General features: G+C 39.0%; 1 protein-coding gene across 1 annotated transcript; it reads left to right on the top strand.

Annotated features, from left to right (window-relative positions):
* Positions 1–509: 509 nt before the first annotated feature.
* Positions 510–21,816, top strand: SPMIP7 (sperm microtubule inner protein 7). The gene is given in 9 exon segments (XM_058804147.1): positions 510–652; positions 3,213–3,289; positions 3,292–3,339; positions 3,342–3,507; positions 9,132–9,270; positions 9,729–9,796; positions 10,959–10,997; positions 11,533–11,637; positions 21,705–21,816. Coding segments are annotated over 9 exon segments (897 nt in total).
* Positions 21,817–22,668: the final 852 nt, after the last annotated feature.

Genomic DNA, 22,668 nt, shown 5'->3' on the forward strand with positions numbered 1-22,668 from the left:
GCACTCTGCTCATTTTTGCAGGGGAAAGGAATCAAATTAAATAATCCTTTAGCTTTCCTGCACATGACAGTGTTCACAGGGGTCCGAGGATGAGGGAAGAGATGCGGATCTGACTCCATGTTTCAGAAGGCTTGATTTATTATTTTATTATATATATTATACTAAAACTATACTAAAAGAATAGAAGCAAGGATTTCATCAGAAGGCTAGCTAAGAATAGAAAAAGAAAGAATGAATAACAAAGGCTTGTGTCTTGGGCAGAGAGTCCGAGCCAGCTGACTGTGATTGGCCATTAATTAGAAACAACTCTATGAGACCAATCACAGATGCACCTGTTGCATCCCACAGCAGCAGATAACCATTGTTTACATTTTGTTCCTGAGGCCTCCAGCTTCTCAGGAGAAAAAAATCCTAAGGAAAGGATTTTTCAGAAAATATCACGGCTACACCTGCATCCATCTGCAAATTCATACAGGAAAAGGAAGTTCAAAACTCCTGCGTGAGCGTAGATGGGTAAAGCCTTTAAACTGCAAGGCTACCGAGGGGTGCTCCCAAGGAACAGCGACAGGACCAGAGGAAATGGCCTCAAGCTGCACCAGAGGAGGTTCAGATGGGATGACAGGAAAAATGCCTTCACTGAAAGGGCTGTCAGGTGCTGGAACAGGTTGCGTGGGTTGCCGGCAGGAGGGTGGGCAGGAGGAAGAGGAGGAGGAGGTGAAGGAGCAGGGGTGGGCCGGAGGCGGCCCCGCGCCCCGGCCGGCCCCTCAGGCCAGGCCCACCGTCCTTCCCTACCCTGCAGCGCCGGGCGGGGGCGGCCGTGCGGCTTTCCCGGCCGCAGCGCGAGCTCCGCCCTCACCTCTGGCGAAAGCAGGGAAGGGAGGGGAGCGGAGCAGAGGCTTTCACATCCTCAAAGCCCAGGGAAACATCTGCTGCTGCTGCTGCCGCGGTGCCATCCGAAATCGTTCCGCAGCTGGGTTTGGTTAACTTGTCCCAAGCCGTCCCCGCTCCAGGGACAGCTCCTCTGGAGCAGCCAGGATTGCGGCGGCGCGGGCTGCTCCCGGCCAGGGGCACAGGGAACTGCGCTCCCGGCAGCTCTTTCTTAAAATAATATAAACCAGGGTGTCCTGGTTTAGGGCAAATTTGGGAGAAAACCTCCAAAAGAGGGCCCCTTCAGAAAGCAAACCCACACGGCCCCTCCCCCCAACCGGTTCGGGAAGGATTCCTTGGAGAGAAGTGGAAAGGACCTGTTTATTTAACAGGCACAGCACCCCCCAGCACACAAAATGAACAATACCAGATGACATCACTCTTTCACTGCTCTGAAAAAGATTACAAATTCAGAAAGTCTCTCTTGGGGGTGGTCACTCTATTCTCAGTCCCTCCAGCGCTGGGGCAGCTGCTGCAGCCACAGGGTGCAAACCCTCGGTGTTCCCAGTCCCAGTCCCGAGCAGGTTCGAGTAGGTCCAAAAAAAGGGAAAGGAGAAACAGTCCAGGAAAAATTTGGACTGCTTAGCTAAACTAACTAATGACCAGAAGCAAAGCAGAAGCAAGAGCAAGAGCAAAGCAAAAAGCAAAAGCAGCACTGTGTACTGCCCTGTCTGTGCCCTGTCAGCTGTGGGGGAGCAGCTGATAGCAAAACCAAACCAAACCATTCACTCTTCAGAGCCAGTCTTGAAGGCACAGAACATAATATCCAGCATAAACAGAACACACGAAAGGGGATATAAGCACCAAGCGTCACCCTAGGACACAGGGAAGTCCTGGCTGCAGAGCTAAAGAACTAGAGTGCTAAAGTAAACATTGTTGTGGGCATCCATAGCTCTACTGCTCTGTCTTCATTGCACTGCTACAAAAAGACAAATTGTCTGGAATCCAAGGGCATTTGCATTCTCCGGTGGCATTTTAGTATTTAGAATCTGTGCTGCAGGAGAGAAGGAATTTTCTGAAAGATGGAGGCAAGGAAAAGAGGGGAGAGACACAAGGAATTCTGTGGGGAGCAAATAATGTCTGACAGAAAAATGTCATTTTAGTGGAAGATTTGGTGTATTGTTACTTTTCCAGAGAATGAAAGCAGTTCTTTATATCAAAGAATCAAGAATAATCCACAGGAATCCTGAAGCAAAGTAAAAGGCAGATGTAGCAGAGAGGACTAGTTTGGACACAAAACCAGTTCATCCACGTGCTTCTTTAGGCATGGATCACTTCACAGTGTTGACAATAGAGGTAATTCAGCCTTCCTTGGCAAATTCCCTTACCAGGATAAATAGGATAGAATCCCTGTCAATAAAATCCAAGACAGCTTAAATTGCATTTCATTCTACAAGATGAATGCAACAAAACAAGAGCCATCCTTGTGATGTCTACCATTCTGTGCCTTACCTAGGTCCGATGTCTTTACCTCTTCTCTTTCTAAAGCTTTCTCTTTAGAAAGCTTTAGAAAGCTGTCTCTTTCTAAAGCTTTCCAGGAGGAAGTAAGAAGATGGGGAGGATAAAATCAATCTGTACCACTGAATGTAATTTTTAGTGTGAAACTAATAATATTTGATATGGAAATTGCTAAGAGTCAGTAAATATAGACACCAGTATGGCATTTAAAGGCTTGTTACTGGTAGAAGTCAAATTTTGGAAGTTTTTTTTTCACTCAGGTAAATGTAGAATTATGATGGAAAGTGGACATGGGATGTATCAGACAGAATTCTGTGTTTTCAGTGTGTTGGCTTACAGTGCCCACACTGCATATAAAACATTCTCTGCTGTCACTACAATTTGTTATGTGTGTCCCCTTGAAGGACTGCATTACAGTGGTAGGCATGAACCAAGTTTCACACCAGGAGAAATTTCACTAAGAGGTGATTTCCATCATTACCAAGCAACAGAAAAAAAGCTAAGCACTCAATGGCCCAGTTCTTTCTGTACCATACTTGATAAATCTCTTTTCAGAGAATTCAGTAAAGAATCCAGTACTTGAACACTGCCATGCTCTTCTATACACTGTTTTTTCTGGATAATGGCCTCTGCTTTTACTGTGATTTATTGGCTGGGACTTCAGAATCTTGGAGAGACAGGAGCAAGTTGCATCTTTTAAGTTTACTGCACACTAGGAAAACAGAAGAGAATGACTGTTGTCTGATGGACCTGAATGGCAGAAAAGTGCCTTTGGAAAGTCCTCAACTTCCTTGCCAGTTGAACCAGTTCACAAGATGATCACCAAGGGTAACCAAGTTGAAGGAGATGTGTATGTCTGTTATGAGGGATCTTGAGAGCAATCGCAGTTTTGCCATCTCTGAAGAGAGAACAGTACTTATTTCCTTAAATTCTATCTATGCACCCCTCCAGTAGGGGCAAATACCCTTTATTTCCACACCAGGATGTTGTGCCTTTAGCAGATCCCCGCTCAGGTTTTGTGAGTCCAGCAGCAGATGCTGAACAGCAGCCCAGTGTTGGAAGAGCATTCGAATCCCTGGCAAACTACAGTGATAGGGAACCTCCCCAGTGTCCCCAGCACAGGTGAGAGAGCCCAGCCTGACCATGGAGACCTCCTGGAGGAAACCAGCCAGCACAGAAGGGGGAAGTCCAGGGTATGACTCAGAGGTAAACTGTTTTTTTAATCACTGAAGAAACTGGTGGTGCTTAACAAATAAATAAAATGAGTTTCAGAACTCCATTCCCCAGTGTCCTAAAGGAACAATCTTATGTTTAAGGAACAATACTAAAGGAGCATTCTTACATTGTGAAACTGAATGTAACAATTGCAGTAAAGTGTTTTTATGATTCATTATTCCTGCTGTAGCCAAGAGGTACCAGTCAGCAAATTATAATGAGAATTCTAATGCTAAAAAAAAAAAAACAAAAACAAAACAACTTCAAGGGTAATTACTGTTTTTTTTAAAAATCTATTTATGTAAAATGTGAAATTATTTATCACAGTTCTAATGAACACCCACTTTAATGCAAACTAAGAAACTCAAATGACTCCAAAGTTAGGAAATCCCCTGGATATTTCTGTGTATTTTAGTATTTCCTGACAAGTTGCAGTGCAGCACATTTAGAGATCTGTTCCAGTGTCTGGCTGATCAGAGAACAGTAGTTTTTAAAGACTACCATTACATATTGGTCAAAGTACCACATCACCCTCTTGTTTTATATCATTGTCTTAGAGATAAATTTGAGTCTGATTATTTTGTAGTGACTGTAGCACCAAAATGGAAATTCACTCCTTATAACATAAAATAAAATTGGCTTGATGGTTTCAGAATTTTTTGACAAAAATAGTAGAAAGCAGAAATACCAGCCCAGGACTTGTAAGGATGGACATAATTAACAATAAGCAATATGTTTGAAGCTAATTTCAGGGACTTTCATAGAGAAATGCTCATTAAGGCTAGAACAAAATTTTATGGTATGCCATGCTACATGCTCATAGATGAGGAGAGGCATTTCTTAGAACATGGTGGCAAAATGTAAATAAACTCCTAGTTCCATTTTGCTAGAAAATAGTGCAGTTACTGCACAGTTAACAATACTTTATGCACATTATTGCAATCAAAAAGTCTCCAAGTACCATAAATTCTGGCAGTGGTTTTGGTTCCCAGTTTCTGTACAAACTTTGCTTAATACAGCCATATAAAAGAACTGTAAGGAACCTAAGAAACCACAAGGGATAAAAAATAAACTACATAATTTTCCTTTCTTTTTTTTCCCATACCATGTAATTTTCACTCTTATTTTTCATTTACTGTTTTCTTCATTTACATATGAAAATTAGACCACAGAAATCAGTCAAAAATGTTCAGCTGTTTTTCTCTGCAAGCCTCTGGAAAAGTGAAGAGGAAGGAAGATTTGAGATAAGCAATTTATCTGCCCAATAATTTTTCCAGTGCAAAGAAAAGCAGGCAGAGAGAGACATACTCTGGCCCATAGAGACACACCTGAAATGAACACAGACAAACCTGAAACTGAGTGACATCAAGTCAGTAATCTGGGTTACAGTCGAGAAAGTGCTCTGAAATGGACAGTAGTTCCAGGAAGCAGATAGAAACTGGTGGCTTTCTGATGTTATTTTGTTCAGGAAAGGTCACTGTTAGACTAAAATGCTGACCCTGCTGAAGTCGTCAGGAAAAGTCAAACAACTCAGGGACAAACCTTGAAACAGATATAGTGCAGCATAAATTTCTTAAGGAAATGGTGTAAGTGCTCTTCCAAACCTAATATGCATTTACAAGTTTTTTTTGTGATGCTGAGATATTAACTTCAAATGTGTAAATATTAATATAAAAAGTAGATGGGGTTTTAGGTACTATTTTTAATGTGACTGCATAAACAAATTCCAGATTTTAGCTGTATGATTCAGACCCCAACTACCAGCCCTCAGGCATGTGATGTACGTTGCTTACCCTTCTAGATACCAGTCCCAAGACATTCCACAGCTAAGTCATTTGGGGAAGTTGTGCTGAAAGAGAGTTCAGTCAGGCATTTTGTAAGCAAATTCTACAGTCACTTTCTCCACTGTGTCTGGGATGAACATAAAAAAAAGAGAGAGAAGCAGCCTTTGAGACAGATGAGCTGTGGTATATAAAACATCTGCAGCAGACAGTTCTCTATTGAGAGAAGATGTAGCACTGTGGCTTTGGCAGTCCACAACTTTGAACTTCTCCAGCAGACTTCTGCATCTGCTGAGCAAAGCAAACTCTGTGAAGTTCTGTAATAGCAAAGCAAGTGTGAGAAGAAGGTTGCTCTAAGACTGAAGAATCAGAGAAAGGACAACAGCTGAGGAGCTATTCTCCATGTATTCCATGCAGGGGAGGTGCTCTGTGCCAAAAGACCAGGCCTTAATAGTGGTTGCCTGTGGAGTCCCCTTCTCTCACTCATACGACAACAGAATTTTCTACCCTTTTCTCTGTGGTCTCAATTTTTCTTTGCAGTGGTTAGGAGGAGGATGACCTCAGAATTTAGCCATGCAGGTGTATTTGTACTGAAGACCTGGTGATTAATTCCCCCCGCCCAGTTTGTAGATATTGTTCTATTTGTAGGCCTTAACACAGAGGTTATGGGGATTGCAGAATGAACCAGGTTATCTGACAAGTCTGGTAAAGAGCAGAGATGATTTCTTGCCCCTGCTGGAAGCTAATGCATCTGAAGACACAGTTTTCTTCAAAGCTGGGAAATGAGAAATAGGAAATACTATAGTTAACTTATAGACTTGGTAGTAACCATTTTTAAAAGATATAAGTAGTTTACTCATGCTGCAACTAGATTTTTTGATTTCTCCAAAAGCCCATGTAGTCCAGCATTTTATCCAAGACTGTGGATATTTGATAAAGTCATCATCCTTCCTCCAAATGTTTTGCTATCATGAGATGATTTGTTGAGCAGGGATTGACGACCAGGAGATTGTGTGTTTTAGTTAATAGTCATGGATTCAAAGATTTGTCTTCATGAATATATACATTTGTTTTTTGAGCACATCACTTACATTCCAGCTCCCTACTTACAGCTAATTTGTGAATATGTTAGGCAAAAATGTTATAGGCCCAGATGGGTTATCTTGAGGTCTCTCTACCAGTGATCTCTCCCCACCTAGAAAACTGATTATTTATCCTTTCCTTCTATTTGTGATCTTCTAACCAATTATTTATCCATGAGAAAATATTATTTTTCTTCTACTGTATCTTTAAGAGGCTCAGTTGGAGAATTTAATGCAGAACTTACTGAAATATTTGTGGTCACATTATATTAATTTCCCTGTGGCCTTTGTATAGGGAACTCAGTAGTTCCTCTGCTGAAGCAGTAAGCATTTTCTCCACAGTAATCATTACTCTAGAGAAGTAATCATCACATTGACTGAGAGGTATCTCAAGGCAGGATTCTAGCCTCTTTTCCATTTCAAATATTGATAGAAAATTACTTTAGGCAGTATTTAGGTACTTAGTAAGTTAAAAGTTCTGACTGCCTGTAGAAATAGAAAGAAGAAAGTCTAATCAGAAACAAAAAAATTGCAAAGTAAAGTGAAAAGAAATGTGCAACTTGAAAAACAACAAGTGAACTATTTACAAACTTTCAGACCTTGACAAATGAGATGTCCAGACAATGACCAGCCAAATTAAGTTCAACAAGGGGAAGTGATGGAATCTGCACTCTGGTTGTATGAACAGACTGGGGAATGAGACGCTGGAAAGCAGTGCCATGGAAAGGAAACTGGCGGTCCTGGTTGATGGCAGGCTGAACATGAGCCAGCAGTGCCCTGGCAGCCAGGAGGGCCAGGTGTGTCCTGGGGGGCATCAGGGACAGCATCACAGCCAGGCAAGGGAGGGGATTGTCCCACTCAGCTCTGCTCTGCTCTGCACAGTGGTGACCTCCCCTTGAGTGCTGGGGGTTTTGGGAGCCACAATATAAAAAAGAAATGAAACTGTTAGAGAGTATCCAAAGGAGGGCAGCAAAGATGGTGAAGGGTCTGGAGGGGAAGCCTTGTGCAGAGCAGCTGAGGTCACTTGGTCTGTTCAGCCTGGAGGAGACTGAGGGGAGATCTCATTGCAGTTACAGCTTCCTCATAAGGGGAAGAGGAGGGGAAGACACTGCTCTCTTCTCTGTGGTGAGCAGTGACAGGATCTGAGGCAATGGCCTAAAGCTGAGTCAGGGGATATTAGGTTGGATATTAGACAAAGGTTTTTCTCCCAGAGGGTGTTGGGGCACTGGAACAGGCCCCAGGACAGTGGTCACAGCACCAGCCTTAGGGACTTCAAGAAGTATTTGGACAATGCTCTCAGGCATATGGTGTGACTCTTGGGTATGGTCCTGTACAGGGCCAGGAATTGGACTTGATGATCCTTGAGGGTCCCTTCCAAGTCAGTTTATTTTTTGATTCTGTGAAAAATGTCCTACAGCATATTCAAAAATATCTGTGCTATTAAATACCCATAAAACAATGAAAATGTGTAATATCATACTGCCTAATAAGTTAATAGGTCATTTGGAAATAATGTAAAAAACTTGAAATAATCTTTTTAAGGCTGAGTGCCATTGAATAAAACAATTGTTGTTTCACTAAGGGTTAGATTATTTATCATGCTTACAGTTCATATATTTCACTTTGCATTTGTTCTTCCTTGCCCAATAGCAGAATAATTTGTTGTTAATTAAACAACTTAGGATTTTTTCTGTTGCTTATTTTGCCACACATGTTCTCTCCAATATAAACTGGTGAGGTTTATGCTTAGTTACAAGTAGTTTTCAGGGAGTCATTTGTAGCCTCTTCTTTCAAAAGACTAAAAGAGAGACAAGAAGTAATGGTAATATCTTTAGTATTTGTATATAAAGAGAAATAGAATAATCTACCAAAGAATCAAATGAAAGAATCTGGAAAAGTAATTTGAAAGTCTTTTATTTGGCATTAACTGTTGCTGAGCCTACTAAAGTTAATATTCCTAATTTTAAAATACAAGGGTCAAAAACAATGCACAGTGTCTACAAGTCAAATACTACTCTTTCTTTTTAAAACAGTTTTTGATTTTGTTTTTACTTCATTTTTTTATCTTATAAGGTGCTACTAAGCACTTTTAGGTAGCAGAATATACAAGACTATAAAAAATTTTCTAGCAATCAGAATTTCTGTTGTTTAATGGCATTTAGCATAGGATTCATCTATGAACTTTAGTTATCTAGAAGTTTGTATCCAGTCTTTGCCTTTTATCTCCACTTCCCCTGTAGACAGTGAAGAGAAACTGTAGTTTCCAAAAGGGCATGCTGTACATCTGTCTTCAGCACCTGTCAGGAGCACGATGTGCCTGGTATCCAGTCTCTACTTATGTCTCCTCTCCCTTTACTGATTATTCAAGTTCAGAAAAATAAATCCCTTCACCACTGTAAGCTTATTGGAGGAGATGCTACCTCTTTCACTTAGGGAGTGACACTATTTTGAAGATGACAATCCAATGAAAAATCCTGTGCAGTAACTACTTGTTCCCTAGCAAGCAGCATATAATCCCCAGCTTTTCACTTCCCATTGAAAAAGAAGTCTATACTTTTGTTACTTTCTACATCTACATCACACAGTCCTTATATCTATCTACCAGTGTCATTCATTAATGATTATATGGGAACTTCTTCTCTACTTTTTAAAAAATTTGTTGATCTAGGGCTTACAAAGGAGTTCCTTGGGATAATATGTTTTCTTCCAAAATACAGCCTCCAAAATCAACAGGGCAGACGTTGGATGATCCTGTTTCCCAGTATTTCACAAAAAGAAGATACAATCCCAAACGTAAAATAAGCCAAGTCAGTGAACAATTTCTTTGTAACTTTGTTTAGGTGTGCTAATGAAAGGGAGCCTAAATTTTGTGTAGGACATACACATAAACCCACAAAAATATTTTCATGTAGAAATAATCCCAAGTGCACACAATGGTCACCACTACATGCCAGTAACTGCCTCACATTATTTCATGTTTCATATTTTTTCCCTGCCCTCCCTGTAAATTGATACAGAAGACATGCATGCAGAATGTCAAAACAGAGTACAAGGATATTGATGAAAAATTGGTTGATACGAATTATCTACCTTAACAAATCTCACATTAAGTTGGTTTATGTGTGATTATTAACTGTAACAATTATTACTTTTAATAAAACTAAAATTCATACTTAAAATTGATTCTGATTGCCGCCTGAAGAAACTGTTAAGTCAGATTAATTTGCTAATGTTGCATACAAGAAGCACGTAATTATGATTTTAGGTTGTCGGAGGCTTCTGGGACAGATTCCAAACAAGATCTTTTACCTCTCCACAGATATCTGGTGGTTTGTAAATTTCAGGTTTTGTGAATCTTGGAGTTGTCTGAACAGTCCTTTTACGAAGTCTGTGGACAGTTAATTATCTCAGCAGACTAAATTCAGCAGCATTCTGCAACTAGAGAAATTAGATATTCAGTTAATGACTGTATCAAAAAATATTTTCTGCATGCTTCTCCTGTGAGAGAGTTAAATATAAAAAGCAGAACAGAAGAAACATGTAAAGGGAATGATTGTAATGATTTCCTACATCTGATGTTTGCATTAAGAGATGACATCTATGAAAACACCATGGTAATCATACCCACGCACTAACTCAAGGGAGTTTTTGCTGTCTGTCCAAAACTATCACTTCTACATTGGTGTCTTTTATTTACTCTGTATTTCATCTATTCAAATCTATCTTAGACTGAAGCATTTTAGATGAGTCCAAGAAAAGGTCACAGAAGTCTTAAAAGGGGTCAAATAAGAGCTAAGTTGAGACAAATAAAGAAAAGTTGGTCAAACTATGATAGAAAAATAAGAATATGTCTCCCTTCCAGACTATGAGCCAGAAGGTTTGCTCAGGCAAACTCAATGGATAGGTGAGTTTCTGGGCAGAGTCAGGCATACAGTGGGAAAGACAGGTACCTCAGCAGGATGGAATAAAAGCATAGATAGATAGATAGATAGATAGATAGATAGATAGATAGATAGACAGATAGATAGATAGATGATAGATAAATAATGCTATCATGGTTTCTTGAATGATGCTCTTTCAAGGGAATATAGTTGTGGATGGTGAGAGTTGGTTGCAGGGACAGACCAAGAAAGAAATTCAGACCTGATGTTAAATTGTCCTGTGTTCTCAAGAACTCAGTGAAATAAGTGTTGCTAGAAGGGAAGTAGTTAAATTTTAAAGACAACTTGCTTATACTGTCCTATGAAATTTACTGAAGCCCTAATATCAGCAGAGGTTAAAAGATAAGATTCTTCCTGCTGATCTGGTTCATTTAGCATATATGCCAAACTAAATATTTGCCACAGTCTTTTACCAAATTCAAATGAGCACTGTATTATTTCAAGAGCAAAACTTTGACTTGTCACCACCTGTCTTTTGGGACCTCATAAATATTCCATCAGAATGTTCTGTCTGGTGAAAAAAAAAAGTGATTGATCCATTTTGTATTTAAAAGTGAAAGCCAAAGCTCTTAAACCTGTCAAATCCCTTTGTATATGTAAGTGCAGTGTCCCTGGGTTGTTTCAACTTTTGCCATTTTTGATTAAGCCCAAGCAGTCCCTCTCTCGTTTTCTGACACAAGAATTGTAGCTGGACTATGTTATTTGAACTTAAGGCATTTTCTGGTGGCAGAGGAGAGTGTATGCTGAGTCTCCTTTGCTTGTGGGTATCTCCAACTTTTTACCTATAAACTAGAACTCAGAATCTGTATGTCCACTTTGTAAGAGTAGCCCAGTCTGATGATAGGAATAGCCAAAAAGACAAGAGATCACACATTTCTATCTTATTTCCATTTTCCCCCAAGCCTCTCTGAACATATGCATTAGAGCTGTCAGTCTTTATGTGCTGCAAGTTCAGCAGATGATTGCTTTCATCTTGGGATATGCCAAGCACACAGGGCCATTCATCTCTGTGTTCTTTTCTTGTGGACCATTTTAATAAATAACTAGAATTTTGGAGCATGCAGCGTATGGTTCAGCTGCCTCCAACAGCTGTCTTATGAATAATGTACATGCCTTTGATTTACTTTCTATCTGCTGTATTGCTGCAGTAAATTTTGAAGGCAATGCTGATGTAGACTTAGTCCTACTTAACCATGTTCAAACTTCCAAACCTCACTACACAAGCACTGCACACTGTGTTTCACTTCTTAGCATGATTTTGACATTGCCTCTTGCATTCTTGTTATTTGGGAAAAGGGAAAAACTGGTAAAAATCTGATCTTGGGTGAAAAAAATGGAAACATATTTATTTAGAAACTGTGCCATACTTTCATACTTCAAATGTCTCCAAAATTCTTTAGTATAATGGTCTGTTGCATGTTTGATGAGTAATATGATTTGAATATTGCCATGTCAAAAGTGTGTGATTGTTAACTTTAGTCACTAGATGGTCTTTGAGTGTTCAAAAGCTCCCTGAGTGCTATTGGAAAACTATATTTTTAGCTAGATCATTAACTTTGAAGGTTTTCACTTTAAGCCATTCCTAAACCTGTCTTTAGTAGCTTGAGCTGATATTAAGTGCTTATTTGCAAACTTTTGAGATATGGCAAAATAGCAGCTTAATGATAAGAATTAAAATAATAAAACAAAAGAGAAACTAGACTTTTTTTTTTTTTAATTTAAACAGGATTTCTCTTTGCATCAGCCTTTCCTATGTGTCCTTAAAATGGTCTTCCCCAGCTCACATTTGTGAGGAAAGTACAGAAAAGATACTTCACTGGGTAAAGCAGAGGGTCAGAAGCTGTAGAAATATTGCCCTCCGTGTTCTGAAGGAAAGACTTGATGCTGGGTATTACTCACATCAGGCCATGTGCTAAACACTCCTACTTCTTGGGAGCTGCCCTGTGAGTAGCTGGAATTTTTGAGCTACAGCTTGGATCTGTTCATTTATTGTTTCTTACATCTGTTTCAGGGTGAATGTATATCCTTTTGCAGTGCATCACATGCTGTTACCTGTGTGGGGAACAGCACATCATTCTTCATACAGCAGCAGATTCACAGGTAAAATGAGGTGCTAATTATTGTAAGATTATAAGGTAACATTTGATCCATATTACTGCAAACAAGACTATTAATCCCAAGTTTTTATGACATAATGCACCATTCTGGTTATTTTATCTCACCTTCTGCACAAGTCATCTGGTTTCTCACAGCCTACATCTAACTTTTCTGCTTGAATTATGACAAAAGCAGTTTAAAATGGTTATTGAGAAATGGCTGTGCTTTTAAAATACAGCACATTCAAAATACAGCATAGTGCTGTCTGGGTTGTGGTGATGTTATAGAGTTGTTAACCTTCAGTTCTGCTAGGTTGTACTGCTGTTATGGTGGAACTTTGAAGAAGAGAAGCAGATGTGTGCACTCTGTTGCAGGCAGACATCCTATCTGGGACTATTTGCATCACATGGAGGATTTGTAAGTCTGAGCAAGTGATTCTATATTGCCTTCTCTGGAATCTTGCATCTCATTTTTCTGTTTTCATTGATTTCTGGCAACAGGGAGCCCAAGATCTCTGAGATTTAAAGGATTGTGACATCTCAAAGCTCAAAAAAACCCAGTCATAATAAACTCAATTCCATCTGGAAAATGGAAGTTTTTCACACTTGTTATCCATCCATGACTGTTAGACATAAAGATTGCTATGATTTTGAGCAGAAGAAAGAAGGAAGTCAGAAGGCATAAACTTTGCCTATAATTTGTTTTTCTCACTTCATGTGTTCACCAGTAATTTTGGAAACCTGTGTAGGGGCTGTTAAACTCAACCAAAATCCTTGAAAAGTCAGATATATACTTTGAATTGAGAAGTCTAAATATGACTCGTAAATACAAAGTGTAAAGCTCTCTTGGTAAATAGTCACTTTCACTCTCACAGAGTAGCAGCAGCACTTCCTGCTTGCAGCAGTTGGGCAACAGCATCAGTGCCCGGGCATTACTCCAGAGTGAGACACTGTTCTTCCCCAAACCATGCAAGAAAGTGGTTGCCATTCAAATTATAAGCAAAGCTGAAAGTCACTAAGAGGCATCTGTCATGTAGCTGCAGAGACAAACAGGAAGAGTGGTGAACCTGGGCATGTTTTTTCTGGTAGCCTTGCACCCACCCTCTCTTCCTTTTGGCAGAACAGGAAACCATCTTCTGTTTTTCTTTTTTCTTAAGGAATTAGAAAAAAGATAAAAGTCTTAACCTGAGCTGTAGTTGAGCCTAAAAGCCCCTAATACAAGATCAGTGTTGTGAAGAGCTGCTGTGCATATATCCAGCACTCTAGATTATATTGTAAAGTCCTTACCATGCAACTTGGAAGTCTTACAGATGTAAATCCAGGTGCAATGTGATAAGGTCATTCACCAAGTTCCCATTGGGAATCTGTAGCACAGTTAGGAAAAAGGCTTCACATATCCTGAGCCCAAACATACTGTTTTTTAAACTGAACTCTCATATTTAGGCTTTTAAAATATTTCTTTGCTCAAACTTGGTTTCATATAATATTAATTAGGACAAAGTGATGGTCATACTTCTTAAAAATTAGGCTGAAATAAAAATGAAAATTCAGGAATCATAATCATGTGTCATCCAGCTTTTCTCAGTTGTTCAGATATGGAATAACTGTGGGAGCTTGCAGCACGTGTAAAAAGCCATGTCATAAATGTTGTAATTCATCTACAACTGCTAAATTTATGAATATGAACTTATTAATAAGTGTGTGGGTAATCTGGTGGCAGTCTAAAATAATCAGTGAAAATGGCCCAGAGAGAGTTATGGATGTGCTCTTTGGGTCAGACTCTTCATCTTTGCATGTGACCAAAAATCCTGGATCATAATGCAGTTCTTCTGTTTCTTTTCCAGGCTTTATTAAAACCTGTCTTTGGGGGAAATCATGAATGGCATAGTCTCTTGATGTCTGTTTCAGCCCTGGAATGTAGCATCATTCTTAATATTCATGGTTTGTATATGCAGTCCTGAATTTGCTTTGAAATGAACTTGTTGCTCTTTTTCATCCCCAGATATGCTGCAATGTATGCCTGAAAACTGGAATCTTCTACCATATCTTTGTCAAGGGTAACATAGAAATAGGTTATTTTTTTGAAAGTGACAGTCAAAAAATTAGGAAGCTGTTGTGGGAGAGCATTCTGAAAATCTCTCTCTGATGGAGTCCTCTTTCACCAAGAGGCCTCATAAAATTTTTTATAAAATTTATAAGCCTATTGTACAACCCAGCGCTTGAGTAGGCTATGTTGTCAGAACACATGTGGTGTAGGCTTGAAACTTTATCTTTTTATCCCAACAATTAATGAGGTTTCAAGCTGAATACATTGATATTTTTCTATTTTCAATGTATGTTGCTTATGTGATTTTTTAGGTATACTAGATAACAGTTTCCCGGTGGCTCAAGTGGCTTTTGTGGTACTTTGAAATGCACCATTTTTTTAATGCATGCTTTCTTTTTCTTCATTTTTTCCTTACCCTCTCTACTTGTCTGCCAACTGTAAACTCTCTTGTATTTGCATTCTTGTTTTTTCAAACCCACGAAGTGTAAGTTCCATTGGAATCAGTGAATTAAAGGTATCTGCTTAACAAGATTTCTTGAACAGGGATAGGATTGAAAATCTGTTCACATATTTTGCAGAGCTGAGGCCTCTAGAATTTCTTTTACAAAACATTAAACTCTGAATTAATTCTGTCTGTTTTCCTTGGTTATTTTTGCTTTGTTTCTTAGTAGTTTGATTGTTAATAATTCCCTTATAATATTAATTTATTTGTGCAAGATGAATACAGCATTTGGCATTATATGTCACATAACTACCCATATATTAGCTAGGTAAGCAACTGAGTGCTAAATGGGTATGTTTTGTGCAGCTAGCCAGGCTTTCAAAAATAGTTCAGCAACCACACATGAAAACCAGAATTCTGATAGAGCTCACATTCTGGGTGCACGTTGATCACTAAGCTCCTGCGAAAATCTGGCCACAAACACCACAATCTGATCTCCTGTGTCTAACTGCTGCTCCAACCCACATAGGCACCAAGGAAGAGGAGGACAGCCCAAATACTGGAAAAACATTGTGTTTTCAGAGGAAATTTTGCAGCAGAGCTACAGTGACTTCCAGGAAGGCTCAGACTGATAAATTCTCTAAGCACTTTTCAGAGGTGCCATGTTATTGAAAAGTGAAAATAACTAATGACCCAAATAATTGTTTCTTTTTATAAACAACTACTTTGAAATACTGTCTTTCTTATTTAGAAGTGCATTTTGAACTCAACAATTTTGAAAATTGTAGATAAACTGCTTTTATTGGATCATGTGGGTTTCCAACATAATCATCTGCTGTTCTTTTCTTCTTAAAAATATTTATATGCATATTTTATTTTGTATAATTCTACTTCACCCCTGGCCACCAGCATTTTTCCTTCGTCGACTTCTTCCCCAGTCAGCTACTGAAACAAGGTTATGCTCTATGTGGTATTTTAGATTCTGCAGGTGTTTTAAGGGTCAATGGAAAAAAGCCTCCCACGCTTTGGTGATGGGGATTTCCTCTGCAGCATTCAGGGGCTGGGCTCTGGCCTGACAGGCACAGATAACTCTTCTCCCTGGTATTGTTAGAGCTCCCTTACCCTTCAGTGAGCTGGCAGAACTTAATGTAGTAATAGTGTAGCACATTTAGTGCGTTCCAGCATGCACAGCAACAGTTCATATCAATCCAGGTTTATTTCCTGTATCTGACTTGTGCTTCTCTCTTTAGTGTGTCTTTGGTGTTACAACAACTTCCTGATTCACTGCTGTGCCTACTGGAATCTGCTCTTGGCATTTGACAGAAGCATGTCGGACAGTGATAATGTTTTCTTGTTCCACAGTACAAGCCTCTGCCTCCTCAATTAAGTAAAAAATGGGGCAGTCATCATCTTTTCAAAACTTTCTACTCATTCCTCAGCTCTCCTAATCCACGGTAGAGGGCAGTGCTTACACAATGCATGTGCATTCTCACCAAGGGTTAGTTACACAGCAGTGCTTTTGAAACATCAGCTAATGCATTGCTAGAACGCTGGTAAAAGAGGTTACGATAATGGTTTTTGACAGGTACAGATTGACAAGGCTGAAGTGACCTGTCCAGTGCCAGAGGCGTTGTGTGTGTGAGGAAGACAACAGGATCTGATCAAAAGCATTTGATTGAAATGGGAAACATGCAGTTGCTAGGAAGACAAAGTCCTAAGTGTTTCAATCCTGCAGTTCTTGCACAAAGATATTCTCTGAAACTACGCTTTATTCATGGTTTCTCAAGCACATTGAGCAAAATGCTACTATCACATCAGTACATCTGTAGTGACTTTGCATATTTCTTCAGTGTAGTCATTTTCCAACTGTCTATGTGCATGTATCCCTTGGAAATTAAAGTTATCAGAAACCCCACAGGCCTCAATTAGCTGGGAACAGGACCCTCTGCTGTCCTGCACCTTGCACAGTCATTTCCAAGGGCTGCTGTGGAGCTTTCTCACAAAGTATTCTTTCTTCAGAAACTGACAGCTTGTCTACCATACATGCCTCTTTAGTAGTTCTCCAGTTTGACTCATTCAGGGGACTGTGGAGGCAAGTGTGTGTTGAAATATCCTACTTTGGCCTTTTCCAAATGAGGTTTTATTGCTGCCTTGAAATGCTTTGTTGTGTCTGAAAAATATTGCCCCATACTACAAAGGGGGACTGAAAATTTTGAAATCAGAATAAAATTGTTTGAAATTGTAGGAACAAAGTTTTCCAGTCCAACATGATTCAAAATATTTGGGGGAGTTGCCATTTGATGTTTTTATCTTTTCAGGAGCCCCAAACCCATTTTTAAGTACCCATTCCCTATCGTGCTTTGATGGCTGAGGGAGATGAGTGTGAAATGAAACCCAGAATGCTGTCAGTCCTATTCTCTGCTCTGCATTAAAGCACTTTGTTTTGTCTTCACAAGTAATCTTAGATATGTTCTTTCACAACACAAAGGAGTGTATGAATTTCCTGACACAGGATCATGCCTGAGACATTTTTACCACAGGTTGTTCTGTTTGGCAAATAATATCACAGAGGCAAAAAGGATGTAGAAGGGCACAAATGTGTTACATTTGGAAGAGAATTTGAGGTGGAAACCAATTGTTATACAGCTTTATATACTGTGAGTGAGATTTGAGAGGCCTATTCTATAGTAGCAAAAACCAAAAGAAGTATAATGACTTCATATGATGATTTAGTTCTATTGCATTTTTACAGGGGTGTTTATAAGGAAAAGAAGGATGTTAGGAACTCTTTGCTTGTAAGTGTTAAGGTAAGAATCTGCTGGGTATCCCACTAGGTAGAATTTTTCCACAAAGAGCTGGGATACCTCCATTGCTCAAACTGAAGTGCTAGATCCAAGGTTTTCAGGAATTACAGATTATTTGGGGAAAATCTATATTTTACTCGCATACAAACAGGTGATGTGGAATTTACATGGCAAACCTGGGCATCCAATACCCTGGAGGCTCTATAGACCATCACTTCCAGCTGCTGCTTCTGAACAATATGTATCCCCTGTGAGTCCTGTGTTACAGAAAATTATCTCAGAGACCTTAAGGGGTATCAAATAGCTCTAAAATATCAGTATGGAGGGCCTACTAAATCAAATCCATCTTGATCTTCCTGATCATTGCCAGGAAATAAAAATCTACAAAGACATCCCAAGATGGTAAAGCTGCACTTCAAATCCACTGTCCATTTCTGGGCCCTTCACTAAATGAGGACACTGAGGTGCTGCAGCATGTCCAGAGAAGGGCAATGGAGCTGGTGAAGGCTCTGGAACACCAAGTCTTATGAGAAGCAGCTGAGGGAGCCGGGTTTGTTTAACCTGGAGAAAAGGAGGCTCAGGGGGAACCTTATCCCTCTCTACAACTACCCAAAAGCCAGGTAGGGGGTCAGTATCTTCTCCCAGGTAACCAGCAACAGGACAAGAAAATATGGCTGCCCAGGGAAGTGAAGGAGCCATCATCCCTGAAGACATTTGAAACATATGTAGATGTGGCACTTGGGGACATGGTTTAGGGTGGGCTTGGCAGTCCTGAGTTAACAGTGAACTTGATGATCTTAGAGGTCCTTTCCAACCTTAGTGATTCCATGATTCTATGGACATAAAAAGCAGAAGCACACCAACGCAGAGGCCGCCAGAATCACTACAATTCACTTGAAAAATCTTAATGCCTGCACATATTCAACTGTCAGCACTATATATTTGTTACCGTTGACTAAGAGCTGCTAGGATGATAACAAGGAAGTTATGAACAAGAAAGATGTCATGGTTACAGAAAGAAAGCTTGATGACGGCAGCACAACCACAGAGGAGTTTTGTGTGTTGCCCAGTGGTAGGCTGGCACTTAGTTGTTTTCTTCAGCAGCAGCAATAGGTTAGCAGCTCATCAGAGAAAGTGCACAAGAGCTAGACGGCATGATCCAAAAAAACAAAAACACAAAGGGGTACTTTTTTAACCTCAGTTTCTTCTGCTTTATCACCTACATAACCGCAGCACAGTTTTGCATCTTCTCTGCAGGTTCCCAGGAGAGCAGCTGCTTTGCTGTAGTGTAACCTTGCTTACTTTCCTGCTACCTTTAGCCTCTCTCTGTTCAGCTCTCTTCTTTTACAGATCCACATTCATCCCACATATTATGAATGTACCAGCTTCTGTCAGTTGTTTCTAACAGACAGTCTAGAACAAGTCTTCACCTTGGGTCATTTCTCAGATTGACTTTTGGGTCACATTTGCCCATTTATGATGCTTTTATCTTTTACTTTTGCAAGTTTCAAAGGTGAGAAGATTTTATCAATCAGATTCCTCACAGTTATATAGTTACAATTATATTATTATAATTATAATAATATAACTGCATAATAATGCAATTAATATATTAATATGGAAATATTAGCATATAAAATATAAAAAGTATTTTATATAATATTAAAGTATATAGTTAATATAATATGTAAAATTATGATAATATAACAGTATAATTATTATATTATATTATTTAACTTCAAACAGGCTCATAAAATGCTGGAAGCTACTACAGGACTTCTTGTTGTCATCTACTTCTCTTTGTGACCCCCATACACTTCCAAGGAAATCACTGGAATTTCATGACATGTGGCAGACATATCTTGCTACATAGCCTATTACCACGGTAATAAAACTGGGTTCATAGTTTGACTGATTCCTTCAGAGTGGTACATATTCCTTCAGATAGATTTTCAGTTTTGGATGAATTTGTGTGCTTACAGTCACAACAACCCAATATCCATTGTGTCCCTTGGTGGGATCCTGATATACAGAAAAAATTTTCTACAGTCACGTAATGTGCATTTAAACTAACAGTTGTCTACTTTGACATGAAAAAGCAAATTTGAATGCAACCCATTTTGGCCAATTCTGAAAACATGTTCTACTACTGTAAGACGTTTTCAAGCCACTTGTTGCCCCTGCACAGCTGCTGTCAAGACAGAGAGCAAATTTGTTCCTTGCCCAGCCAACTATTCAGTGATTCCCTATAGGCAACAGCTTCCCAAGTGCTCCACAACCTCTGTACTGCTTCTACAAAGCCATCCTCTCTGGTGAATCATAGACTGGAGCATGGCACAGGGAGTGTAGCAGCATATGAAGATATGGGCTAGTGCAAGGTTACTCCAAACTGAAATAGATAATTAGGTGGTCCTTCTGCTAACTAGGGGTGCAAGGAGTACAACAGATACCCCCAATGCTCCCATGCCAAATACAGAGTACTGTGTTATAACCCTGGTAGGTAGATACAGTTTTTTGTCATTACCTCTGCTGTTCTGGTGAGGAATTTCAGAGCTAGGTTTCCCACTGCGAAAATCAGAGATAAACAAAGTCTGATAAACTGTATCTCTCACATGTGTCCATTTTTGCATCCTGTGCTGAACATATTTGTAGAGAAGGAACTCATCAACTGCATGATACTAGTAATACATGCATGATACTAGTAACTCTATGCACTTAATAATTAAAGAAATTGTTTGTTTTTACACAGATTTCAGGGAAGATGAAGAATACTTGAGAAATTATTTGAAAGGAAGCACTGCTATCAGTGCTACATAGTGTGAAGACCCACAAATGACTAACAGAGGTGAGGTGTATAATCCCAAATATTTAGTTGAGTCAGCTGATGAAATAGCTTGTTGTAAGCCTTTACTTCCATGGGTATGGGCAGTCTGGATGTATATGCATATGTGTGTCCTATGTTTAATTGTATAGTCCAACAATGTCCTACTTTGAGATGTCAATACAGAACAATATCAATTATACTCTCTGAAAAACTTTGAGTTGCAAAGAAAGGTACTATATTGAGGCTTTATATTGTTTTATTTCTAATACTCATGGTTTATCTGAATTCATATTACCTATTTTTTCTTTAATTTTGTGCATCTCTGCTTCATCTTGCAACAACTGTTATCAAAATTTCTTTGTACTGCTTCAGATAAGTAGAGTTTTTTTACTCCACACATTAAAACAGCATCAGAATTAACAAAGGCTTTCATTTTCCAAGATGTGGTGCATATTGTCTCAGTTCAGTGGTTCACTCACACTAGAATTTAAGTTGGTATCTAAGCAGTGTTGTTACTACTGCACCTTAATAAATTCTTAAGGAAAATTTAGAGAACCTTAGAATAATTTGGGAAATCATTTATGTTTTAGCCCATGAGAAATCACACCTGTTGACTTGAAATCTGTTATGTAAATTTAATATTTGAAGCTGGAAACTAAATATGAGCTAAATCTGTATCACATTTTAAAAGAATATGTCCTTGCTTTTTGTGGTCTATGCCAACTCTGTGATTTCATTTCTTCTTTGTGATTAAATGTTGCTTCTAATCATGAATATTATACAGATACTAAACCTAAAGATTGAAGAAAAAAGAATTCTTTAAAGAGCTCAACTTTATAATGTCTAACCAGAGATTTGAGCCCAGATCATCAGCAAGATCATTATAAAGTTGTTTCCCTGACTTTAAAGAAGCTATGACAGTTTATTCATTCTAAGCACTTCTCATTTTATTATTAAGAGATTTTACCCCATCCATCTTTGATAAACCTTATCCATTTTAGAACTCATCTATAAGTCACATGTCAAGCCTATAGTCATTTAATTTACCCTTTCTCTATCCCATTCCCCTTTTAACTATTTCCTTTAGCACTCCAGATATTCTTGGATATTCTGGCAGGGTTCATTGGTCAGCAACTCACCCAGCAAATTCTAATCTTCCATCAACAGCCCCATCAGTAATTGCAGGAATGCATGGGTAGGTATAAGGTATATTTTTCAGCTTGTTCGGAAAAATTACTGGGAAAATCATAATTGCATTTATGTAGTTAAAGAACAATTAAATGTTACACATTATATTCTATTGACTTTAAAATACAGAAACAGTTAGGGTTGGATCCCACTACATTATTGTCATGATAATCTGAAGTCCTTTTGAGGTTTTAGAATTTTTCTGGAGCATTGTATTGTTATGTGTTGGGAAGATGACTTATTTTTTTAATAAATGTCTTTGTTTTTTTCAAAAAGTCTTTTTTTTTAATTAATGTCTTTTTTTTTTTTTTTTTTCAAAGAGGCCCATGAGCATAAAAGTTATCAGTTCCCAAAAGAAAACTGTATGGAGTTTCTCAATTGATCTTGGCAGACTTAAGAAACAGGTATTTGCTATGAAAAAATGGTTGTTAAAAATGGGTGGGTTCGCTTACAAGGTAGTGAGAAGCAAAGTCATACCTTGCTACCACACTGACATGGCCTGGGACCCTGTGATTGTGAAATCATCACAGCTCCCCATCACTACCGTGGCTGCCCCATTGAGTGAATTATTAATCTTAATTCTCACTTGCTCTTCCATAAAAGGCTGGTTAAACCTGTGGGCCAGTATAAGTATTTAGATGTCTAACTTGTTGATTTCAAAAGATCTGGACACTTCAAAATTGCTGAAAAATCCTTTTCCTTTTGTTAGCCTGAAAAGCTTCAGATGCTGGCAAACTTAGCCTTTCTCCCTAATAGCTTAGTAACTCTTTGTTTCTCCTCTCTTCTTTATGATTTTGTGCTTTAGATTCTGCTTTCTTGTTATCTGTAGTGATCTAGGATGTGGTGACACTTTTCCAAGTTTC

This window comes from Ammospiza caudacuta, chromosome 1, assembly GCF_027887145.1.
Source record: "Ammospiza caudacuta isolate bAmmCau1 chromosome 1, bAmmCau1.pri, whole genome shotgun sequence".
Classification (NCBI taxonomy): domain Eukaryota; kingdom Metazoa; phylum Chordata; class Aves; order Passeriformes; family Passerellidae; genus Ammospiza; species Ammospiza caudacuta.